This window comes from Tachypleus tridentatus, chromosome 10 (genome assembly GCF_004210375.1).
Source record: "Tachypleus tridentatus isolate NWPU-2018 chromosome 10, ASM421037v1, whole genome shotgun sequence".
In the NCBI taxonomy this organism is placed as follows: Eukaryota; Metazoa; Arthropoda; class Merostomata; order Xiphosura; family Limulidae; genus Tachypleus; species Tachypleus tridentatus.
In genome coordinates, this window is record NC_134834.1 from 13,898,532 (window position 1) to 13,910,129 (window position 11,598).

Here is an 11,598-nt window from a genome sequence, read left to right on the forward strand (position 1 = left end):
ATTCGATTCCCCTTGGTGGACAGAGCATATAGCTCGATTGTGGCTTTGCTCTAAGAAAACGCGTATGAATTTTTCTTGAAATTTAAGACTCATTTTAACGTTTATTCTATAGGCTTAGATATTTTATATGAATAAAATATTTTTCAACTCACATTTATAATTGTTTTGCTGTTCGTTGAGACTTGATTTTTTTATATAAAATGTTTTTTAACATGAGTTTAAATGTATCTTTGTATTGATCACCACAATGCATCTTATAAATGTACAGACAGCCGTCGTATATCTTTTCGCGAAATTCGAACCAGACAACAGGATTGGTGGTTTAGATTGTACTATGTTTGTACTCGTTTATATTTCTCTTTAAATGCTTAACAAATTGTATTTACTAAATGGACTTACCGAAACTAAAGAACTTCTTGTAGAGCATTCAGAACTTTAATATCTACATGGACTTACCGAAACTTAAGAACTTCTTGTAGAGCATTCAGAACTTTAATATCTACATGGACTTACCGAAACTTAAGAACTTTTTCGAGATTATTCAGAACTTTAATATCTACATGGACTTACCGAAACTAAAGAACTTCTTGTAGAGCATTTAGAACTTTAATATCTACATGGACTTACCGAAACTTAAGAACTTTTTCGAGAGCATTCAGAACTTTAATATCTACATGGACTTACCGAAACTTAAGAACTTTTTCGAGAGCATTCAGAACTTTAATATCTACATGGACTTGCCGAAACTAAAGAACTTCTTGTAGAGCATTCAGAACTTTAGTATCTACATGGACTTATCGAAACTAAAGAACTTCTTGTAGAGCATTCAGAACTTTAATATCTACATGGACTTACCAAAACTTAAGAATTTCTTGTAGAGCATTCAGAACTTTAATATCTACATGGACTTACCGAAACTTAAGAACTTCTTGTAGAGCATTCAGAACTTTAATATCTACTCCGATTGGGTTTTGTTTACCTTCTTCCTTGGCAGGTAGAAAGAAGGGGAAATGCTATTAAAATAATGAAACAAGACAAACGTACTTTGAAATTTTATTGGATGGTTTTGCAAAATTATAAATTATTATGAGTAAACGACCAATAAAGTGACAGTTTAAATACAGTGTCGTTCAACAAGATGATTTAACATTACTGACAAAACGGAATGAACTGTGCACCACACTTATAGTTAACACGTGGAACAAAAACTTGTTTATGTCAGTCATCCACGAGGATGACAGTACCATACTCCATACAGTTGAAGAACAAGATAAGACTTTACGTGGCTCTCTAGACTACAATCGCATAAAGATATGAAAGCTTGAATGGAGTACATGAAGACCTCTAAAGTTAGAGAGACAGAGCCAGGTGACGTAAGAAGTTTTATCTTTACGAAACTTATTGAAGACAACCTGTTGATAATAAAGCCAGACTGTTGATGTAGCTGGGCAACAGGTAACATTTCTATGATATGGACTATTAATGTAGCTGGGAAACAGGTAACATCTCTATGATATGGACTATTAATGTAGCTGGGAAACATGTAACATCTCTATGATGTAGACTATTGATGTAGCTGTACAAGAGATAACATCTCTATGATATGAACTATTAATGTAGCTGGGAAACAGGTAACCTCTCTATGATATGGACTATTAATGTAGCTGGGAAACAGGTAACATTTCTATGATATGGACTATCGATGTAGCTGTACAAGAGATAACATCCCTATGATATGGACTATTAATGAAGCTGGGAAACAGGTAACATTTCTATGATATGGACTATTAATGTAGCTGGGAAACAGGTAACATTTCTATGATATGGACTATTAATGTAGCTGGGAAACAGGTAACATCTTTATGATATGGGCTATTAATGTAGCTGGGAAACAGGTAACATCCCTATGATATGGACTATTAATGTAGCTGGGAAACAGGTAACATCCCTATGATATGGACTATTAATGTAGCTGGGAAACAGGTAACATCCCTATGATATGGACTATTAATGTAGCTGGGAAACAGGTAACATCCCTATGATATGGACTATTAATGTAGCTGGGAAACAGGTAACATTTCTATGATATGGACTATTAATGTAGCTGGGAAACAGCTAACATTTCTATGATATGGACTATTAATGTAGCTGGGAAACAGGTAACATTTCTATGATATGGACTATTAATGTAGCTGGGAAACAGGTAACATCCCTATGATATGGACTATTAATGTAGCTGGGAAACAGGTAACATCCCTATGATATGGACTATTAATGTAGCTGGGAAACAGGTAACATCCCTATGATATGGACTATTAATGTAGCTGGGAAACAGGTAACATCCCTATGATATGGACTATTAATGTAGCTGGGAAACAGGTAACATTTCTATGATATGGACTATTAATGTAGCTGGGAAACAGGTAACATTTCTATGATATGGACTATTAATGTAGCTGGGAAACAGGTAACATCCCTATGATATGGACTATTAATGTAGCTGGGAAACAGGTAACATCCCTATGATATGGACTATTAATGTAGCAGAGAAACAGGTAACATCTCTATGATATGGACTATTAATGTAGCTGGGAAACAGGTAACATCTCTATGATATGGACTCTTAATGTAGCTGGGAAACAGGTAACATTTCTATGATGTAGCTTACAGAGTTCGATTTCAAGCGATGGACAGAGAACAGATAGTTTATTCTGTAGTTTTACGGTCCGTCCTTGTATACGTTATAAGGAAACTGACTTAGATGTTTTAAGAATGGATTATTTTACCAGTTAGCTAACCGACACTGTTTGTTTCTAGTGTTATTGTTTTAATGTTTCTGTTTAAAATTTTGTTACAATTAAAACACTCCTGCAAGAGTTTTTGTGTAAAAAAATGGCGTCAGTTATTTTTCTTGGAAGCTCTGACAACCGAAGTTTTTTTGGTAAGTTTGTTTCCCAGCTATTCAGTTCCCCGTTGGGACTGTGGTAAGTCCTTGGATTTACAACGCTAAAATCAGGGGCTCGATTCCTCTCGGTGGATACAGCAGGTAGCCCGATGTGGCTTTGCTGTAAGAAAACACACACATACATACAACTATTTAAAAATAGGCCTAAGAAAGTTACATAATCTCCTTACCTCTATGCCTGTAATGTTTTTACTTCACGATTTATTAAAATCTTATAATAAGTTTATAAAGTTTTCGAAGCTTTTTGTCTTTCATATTCCTGTTAAGAGCTCGAGAAGGGCTAGCTGTGTATCAGCCATTTTTAATTTTGAACTCGTAGACCAGAGAAAAGACAGCTAGTCAACAACATCCACCGCCAACTCTCGGAATACTCTATCCAAATAGTGGGATTTGACAGTCTCTCTTTAAACGCACTCATGGTCCTAAAGTGCGGAGCGCAGTTTTTTGTTTGTCTTTTAGATGTTTAGTCTGGCACGCTAACGTTTAGGTCTTAAGTTTGTTTGTTGTTTTCTTTTTCTAAGAAGAACCTTATTCGCATGCGCATAATGTTGGTTTATAATCTGTTTATTAATTATAACCGTACAGTGAAAGTGGTGGAACTATATTCTAATGACGCCTGGTTTAGCTCAGTGTATTTTGCTGAACGCATTGTTCTGTCGTCCGAAGACACACATAACAATTCAGTACGAAATATACCACAGTACAATTGTGTGATAAAGTCTACAGTGACGTCATCAGATACGCCTTATTTCACACGTTGCTTGCTGCGAGTTATTAAAAAAACAACAAGAGTTGAGGTGAATGGCATGCAGGGATTTGTGGGTCCTTAAGGTAAAAAATAAAAAAAATGTGATATGCTATTTGATGTTAATACACAATAATGTAGGTTTTAGTTTTTGTATCATAAGAAAGGTTTACAAGACAAATTTAATTGAAATAAAAGTAATTTGTTTACAGTTTTTAATCCCATGTGCACCGGTAGAGCTTTAAATTAGAAACCATTACCTCAAGTTGTGGGTGCGTTATAAGAGTGACTGTCGTTCTCTCAGCGAGTATGGTTGGTAGTAAGGCGCTGTTAACTGGTTGTCTTCTTTTGTCAGGAGCTAAAAATGGCGGTAGATAGTCTTAATAGCTTGTCGTGTACACATAAACAGCAGTAGAACATATTTCAGAAAATTCATTGTTAGAGTACCAAACACATACCCTTTCCAGGGCAACCTTCAGAGTCCTTCCTTGGAGATCAGTCTTAGCTGAGAAACTTCCGAGATAGTTCTCGCCTTTATCAGACTTCCTCTGAGCATACCACGTGTCCAGCTGATGCATGGTTGAGTTTCCAAAGAGAGGGTTGTACTCTACTTTATAAACGTTAAAATGTTGTTCTGTAGATTGGACAACAACGAGGATGTTGTTGTCTCTGTCTGTGTAGTTGCACACAAGGGGTAAATAATCGTTTTCTTCCAGCAAAAGGAACCAATGAAAATTGGGTCCTAAAAGCAGTGAATTTTTTCTTATCTACATGCATATATATATAAAAGAAAACCTTGTAATTGGACACGTAACAAGTATCACACTTAATAAAACAAATTTCCTAGTCTGAACCATGAAACTACCACTAAATTATTGTTTTAAAGGACACTTTGCTCTGTTTTGGTTATTAGAGATTAGCTTAATTATAAGAACTGACCAATCATCGTAATCTTTCAACCATGACCAGGTGGCTTAGATTCTGTGCAAAGATCAGTTGTAAAAACTAGGGTATTTGATAAATTTATTATATCTTTAAAAATTAACTTTAAAACAGAAGTTGAAACTGTAATTATGATACATTAAGTGACATCGAAGAACAAAAAAACAGGTTAAAAAAACTGATATTTTAATAACATTAAAATTTATTCTTGAAACATTTAAAACATAAATAGATGTAAACGAAGATCTTGGTTATAAACTGATAATGTACATTCAATATTGAAATTATATCTGCAGAAAAACAAGAAAAGATATTGAACTTTAAATGGTGAAAACAATGTTTTTTTTTTAAACGACCAAAAATAAATGATTGAAACTGAAAAACAAACAAACCCGACAGTAAAATTTATATTGAAATGGAATGAGGTATAATTAGTGATAAATTTAAATAAAAACTAAAAACTTTCAAAGTATTTCAGCGGATAAACGATGCCGTAACTTTAATGAACAGCAGAATTATGGGTAAGTTATTTGAATTCGTTTTATATAAATAGTCCAAGAGAAGTTATATGTGAAATTGTTGTAATTCTTTATATTTAGAAAAATTAGATGAAATACAATATGAAAAATATTAGTGTAAAGTTAATGTATTTAAAACTAATCACGAAATTATGAAATTATTTAACTAACAGAAAAGCTCTAGTAAACAGTAAAATTATATAATATTGTCTACTTAATATTAACAATCACATAGCTGTCAATAACGTTCAATAAACAGACTTGGTTAAATCTTATTATTTAATACGTCAGACATCACTGTTCAACAATAAAACTCAGTAAACAATAGATCAACAGACGTGGTTAAATGTTATTATTTAATACGTCAGACATCACTGTTCAACAATAAAACTCAGTAAACAATAGATCAACAGACTTGGTTAAATCTTATTATTTAATACGTCAGACATCACTGTTCAACAATAAAATTCAGTAAACAATAGATCAACAGACTTGGTTAAATTTTATTATTTAATACGTCAGACATCACTGTTCAACAATAAAACTCAGTAAACTGTAGATGAACAGACTTGATTAAATGTTATTATTTAATACGTCAGACATCACTGTTCAACAATAATACTCAGTAAACAATAGAACAACAAACTTGGTTAAATGTTATTATTTAATACGTCAGACATCACTGTTCAACAATAGAACTCAGTAAACAATAGATGAACAGACTTGGTTAAGTGTTATTATTTAATATGTCAGACATCACTGTTCAACAATAAAATCAGTAAACTGTAGATCAACAAACTTGGTTAAATGTTATTATTTAATACGTCAGACATCACTGTTCAACAATAAAACTCAGTAAACTGTAGATGAACAGACTTGGTTAAATGTTTTTGTTTAATACGTCAGACATCACTGTTCAACAATAAAACTCAGTAAACGGTAGATGAACAGACTTGATTAAATGTTATTATTTAATACGTCAGACATCACTGTTCAACAATAAAATCTGTAAACTGTAGATCAACAGACTTGGTTACGTGTTATTATTTAATACGTCAGATATCACTGTTAACGAATAAAACTCAGTAAACAATAGATGATCAGACTTGGTTAAATCTTATTATTTAATACGTCAGACATCACTGTTCAACAATAAAATCAATAAACTGTAGATCAACAGACTCGGTTAAATGTTATTATTTAATACGCCAGACATCACTGTTCAACAATAAAATTCAGTAAACAATAGATCAACAGACTTGGTTAAATCTTATTATTTAATACGTCAGACATCACTGTTCAACAATAAAATTCAGTAAACAATAGATCAACAGACTTGGTTAAATTTTATTATTTAATACGTCAGACATCACTGTTCAACAATAAAACTCAGTAAACTGTAGATGAACAGACTTGATTAAATGTTATTATTTAATACGTCAGACATCACTGTTCAACAATAATACTCAGTAAACAATAGAACAACAAACTTGGTTAAATGTTATTATTTAATACGTCAGACATCACTGTTCAACAATAGAACTCAGTAAACAATAGATGAACAGACTTGGTTAAGTGTTATTATTTAATATGTCAGACATCACTGTTCAACAATAAAATCAGTAAACTGTAGATCAACAAACTTGGTTAAATGTTATTATTTAATACGTCAGACATCACTGTTCAACAATAAAACTCAGTAAACTGTAGATGAACAGACTTGGTTAAATGTTTTTGTTTAATACGTCAGACATCACTGTTCAACAATAAAACCCAGTGAACAATAGATCAACATACTTTTTTAAATGTTATTATTACGTCAGACATCACTGTTCAACAATAAAACTCAGTAAACAATAGATCAACAGACTTGATTAAATGTTATTATTTAATACGTCAGACATCACTGTTCAACAATAAAACTCAGTAAACTGTAGATGAACAGACTTGGTTAAGTGTTATTATTTGATACGTCAGACATCACTGTTCAACAATAAAACCCAGTGAACAATAGATCAACAGACTTGATTAAATGTTATTATTTAATACGTCAGACATCACTGTTCAACAATAAAACTCAGTAAACAATAGATCAACAGACTTGATTAAATGTTATTATTTAATACGTCAGACATCATTGTTCAAGAATAAAACTCAGTAAACAATAGATGAACAGACTTGGTTAAAGGTTATTATTTAATACGTCAGACATTACTGTTCAACAATAAAATCGGTAAACTGTAGATCAACAGACTTGGTTACGTGTTATTATTTAATACGTCAGATATCACTGTTAACGAATAAAACTCAGTAAACAATAGATGATCAGACTTGGTTAAATCTTATTATTTAATACGTCAGACATCACTGTTCAACAATAAATTCAATAAACTGTAGATCAACAGACTCGGTTAAATGTTATTATTTAATACGTCAGACATCACTGTTCAACAATAAAATTCAGTAAACAATAGATCAACAGACTTGGTTAAATCTTATTATTTAATACGTCAGACATCACTGTTCAACAATAAAATTCAGTAAACAATAGATCAACAGACTTGGTTAAATCTTATTATTTAATACGTCAGACATCACTGTTCAACAATAAAACTCAGTAAACTGTAGATGAACAGACTTGGTTAAATGTTATTATTTAATACCTCAGACATCACTGTTCAACAATAAAACTCAGTAAACAATAGATCAACAGACTTGATTAAATGTTATTATTTAATACGTCAGACATCACTGTTCAACAATAAAACTCAGTAAACAATAGATGAACAGACTTGGTTAAGTGTTATTATTTAATACGTCAGACATCACTGTTCAACAATAAAATCAGTAAACTGTAGATCAACAGACTTGGTTAAATGTTATTATTTAATACGTCAGACATCACTGTTCAACAATAAAATTCAGTAAACAATAGATCAACAGACTTGGTTAAATGTTATTATTTAGTACGTCGGACATCACTGTTCAACAATAAAACTCAGTAAACTGTAGATGAACAGACTTGGTTAAATCTTATTATTTAATACGTCAGACATCACTGTTCAACAATAAAATTCAGTAAACAATAGATGAACAGACTTGGTTAAATCTTACTATTTAATACGTCAGACATCACTGTTCAACAATAAAACTCAGTAAACTGTAGATGAACAGACTTGGTTAAATTTTATTATTTAATACGTCAGACATCACTGTTCAACAATAAAATCAGTAAACTGTAGATGAACAGACTTGGTTAAATGTTATTATTTAATACGTCAGACATCACTGTTCAACAATAAAATTCAGTAAACAATAGATCAACAGATTTGGTTAAATGTTATTATTTAATACCTCAGACATCACTGTTCAACAATAAAACTCAGTAAACAATAGATCAACAGACTTGGTTAAGTGTTATTATTTAATACGTCAGACATCACTGTTCAACAATAAAATTCAGTAAACAATAGATCAACAGATTTGGTTAAATGTTATTATTTAATGCCTCAGACATCATTGTTCAACAATAAAACTCAGTAAACTGCAGATCAACAGACTTGGTTAAGTGTTATTATTTAATACGTCAGACATCACTGTTCAACAATAAAACTCAGTAAACAATAGATCAACAGACTTGATTAAATGTTATTATTTAATACGTCAGACATCACTGTTCAACAATAAAACTCAGTAAACTGTAGATCAACAGACTTGATTAAATCTTATTATTCAATACGTCAGACATCATTGTTCAACAATAAAACTCAGTAAACACTAGATCAACAGACTTATTATTTTGATCCTTACCTTCTCGAGCATAAGTCTCATTAAAACCCAAGAACAAGCTACTACTACGTTAAACGGTGAAATTATTTTAGCATCTGACTCTAAAAATGACAGAAGCGTTGGCACATCTGGCAAATTTTCTGATGCTTTCATTTCCGGTGTTGAAGAGATTTTGTACAACGTTGTCGATATACGGTGTCTGCTCAGATCCTTTGTAAGGTAATTTAGTGGCCCTGATTTCATAAAAGAGGTTTTTAAAATATTTTCTTGTAACGTATATAAATAAAGTACATTAAAATTAGGACGATGCTTGCTTACGTTATCGTGTGTACATGTTAAAGAAATAAAGCAAACTGTAATTTTTTGTTCTTCAAACGAATTTAAGAAAAACTACATCGTTGGCACTTACTTGGCACATTTAACCTAAAGGAACAGACGGAGATAATTTTGAGATTATGGGTTTGTTTTTATACCATTTGGTAAAGGGGGCTCCCATATTGTACCTTGATGAGTCAGTTTATGTATTTGTCTATTGCAACACTCAGTGCAAACTGATCGCACAAGAATATCTGTTTCAACACTCATTGCAAACTGATCGCACAAGAATATCTGTTCCAACACTCAGTGCAAACTGATCGCACAAGAATATCTGTTCATTTCAGAATTTCGTGCGAGACTAGATGAGATTTGTCTGCGCTTAGTAATACCTTTAGTTTTCAAATTATAGGCTAGAAGATAGGCAGCTATCCAACGACACTCATCGCCAACTCTAAGGTTACTTTTATTGCATCAACGACCCTAACATGCAGAATGAGGTTTTGAGAAAACAGGTTGTAAGCCATGGATCCTTGAATCCACAATTTGTACATGTTCTTCCAGCACTTGGCAACCCTACTCCTCGTTTTCTAGTTAAGTTCCAATAGTCATTAATAAAATAACTATAACACTGATGGTATGTTTACTAATATTGTTTCACGTGACTCTCAGTCCCTCCCTCCCTCCCTCCTCGTGGCACAGTGGTACGTCTGTGGACTTATAGTGATACAAACTGGGTTTCGATATCCCTGGTGGGCAGAGCAAAGATAGCCCATTGTGTAACTTTGTGCTTAATAACAAACAACAACAATGTAGGTTATTAGAAACTCTGTGAGCAAAAACGTCACTGCCTCAAAAGCAAGTTTGTTTCACAAAAATATTTTATTATAAAGTGTATTAAAGCTGATGGAATCCATAATTCTAGTGTTATCAAATCAATGTCAGAATTTAAACTCTGCGTGTAACTGTTTTTATTTCTTCGTTTGGAATTAAGTACGAAGATACCCATTGGATTATATGTGCTCTGTCCACTACGGGTATCGAAACCCAGTTTCTAGCGATGTGAGTTCGCAAACATACCGCTGTGCCACCGGGGGGCATGCGCATAACTGATGGATATCAAAATAATTTGTCTCAGTTATTTGTCCAGTAGAATCTAGCCTTTCTGAAAGCTGTTGTCAGGATCGGGCAATAGTGCTGACACCTGTAGGTTGTCTAATAAAGATCGATTTTCTAAATTTGAATTTATCAACGCTCTAAGTGATTTATTTATGAACATAGCTGTCCCTATGTTAACATTTAAGTTTCACTATTTAATCTTGAATTACCTTCTATTCATGATTTATCCAGTACTACTAAGACATTGTACTAATACGTACAAATATTTTCTATATAATAATCCTATACAAGAATGGTTATTTATTGAGTTCTGCTAAGACATCATACACTTACAAAGATTTTTCTAATTATAACACTGCACAACAATGTTTTGAAGAGTTTTGCTTCCTCAAAAGTTTTTGCTGATTGTGACAGATACCTGGTGGGTATGCACAAATATAGTTTAAGTTTTGCTTCATCACGTAGGAACTCTGAGAAATAGACAGTTAACTGTTTACCGGCAATAACATATTTAATTGTGTTTATGTTTCTAATACGCTAATTAAGTTAAACATAATTAAAAGTGTTTTGCTCCTGATTTTCGTTTGTATTCAATGTCCGGTGCATCACGTTGCAGTGTCCAACAGTAGCACCAAGCATTGACGGATTCCAGTTGTCCTGATATCGTTTTTACATTGTAACAATGTCCTGGTGAAACTGAATGATGGGCAAATTTGGATGTGATTTTCGTGATCAACAGCCAAAATCTATAAAGAACATCCAACAGTGTTCAAGAAGCAAAACGTTGTTGTGCAGTGTAATCCAATACAAGAACGGTTATTTATCCAGTTCTGCTAAGACATTATATACTTACAAAGATTTTCTATATGATCATCATGTACAAGGGTCAAGCTTTTCCATTGAAGCTTTCCATCAACGACATCCAGAAGAAACTCCTTCCACACATTATTGTTCAGGACTGACCTGTTCCAATCTGCTCCAGCTACGGCTTTAGTGAATTAAAAACAAACGTTGGATGAGTTCTGTTTCATTCATCAAATGACGTACTTCTTGTTGGTAACATATTCAGCACTTTATAAAAACAAGTTTATATTATTGATGTTTCGTAAGTGATATTTGAACCAAACGACTAGACCAAAGACTCGTAAACTTTAGACAGAATTATTCATAGTTTAGAAGGCAGTCAATAATTCGCACTAGAAGCA

The 11,598-nt window shown here is 32.7% G+C and overlaps 1 protein-coding gene across 1 annotated transcript; it reads right to left on the minus strand.

Annotated features, from left to right (window-relative positions):
• Nucleotides 1-908: 908 nt before the first annotated feature.
• LOC143227966 (uncharacterized) lies at nt 909-11,382 on the minus strand. Its single transcript, XM_076459317.1, has 4 exons — nt 11,247-11,382; nt 8,981-9,192; nt 4,169-4,477; nt 909-1,013 (listed from the first exon to the last, which is right to left on the minus strand). The coding sequence occupies exons 2-4, from the start codon at nt 9,110-9,112 to the stop codon at nt 909-911; spliced, it is 546 nt and encodes a 181-aa protein (XP_076315432.1). The 5' UTR covers nt 9,113-9,192; nt 11,247-11,382.
• Between the last annotated feature and the right edge of the window lie 216 nt (nt 11,383-11,598).

Bases quoted from the DNA above. Each gene is read 5' to 3' on its own strand.
- LOC143227966 (XM_076459317.1), bottom strand. From the start codon at position 9,112: ATGAAAGCATCAGAAAATTTGCCAGATGTGCCAACGCTTCTGTCATTT. The intron at 4,478-8,980 runs GTAAGGATCAAA...ATATGCATGTAG, and splicing joins TGAGACTTATGCTCGAGAAG to ATAAGAAAAAATTCACTGCT. The intron at 1,014-4,168 runs GTATGTGTTTGG...TTATTTTAATAG, and splicing joins TGAAGGTTGCCCTGGAAAGG to CATTTCCCCTTCTTTCTACC.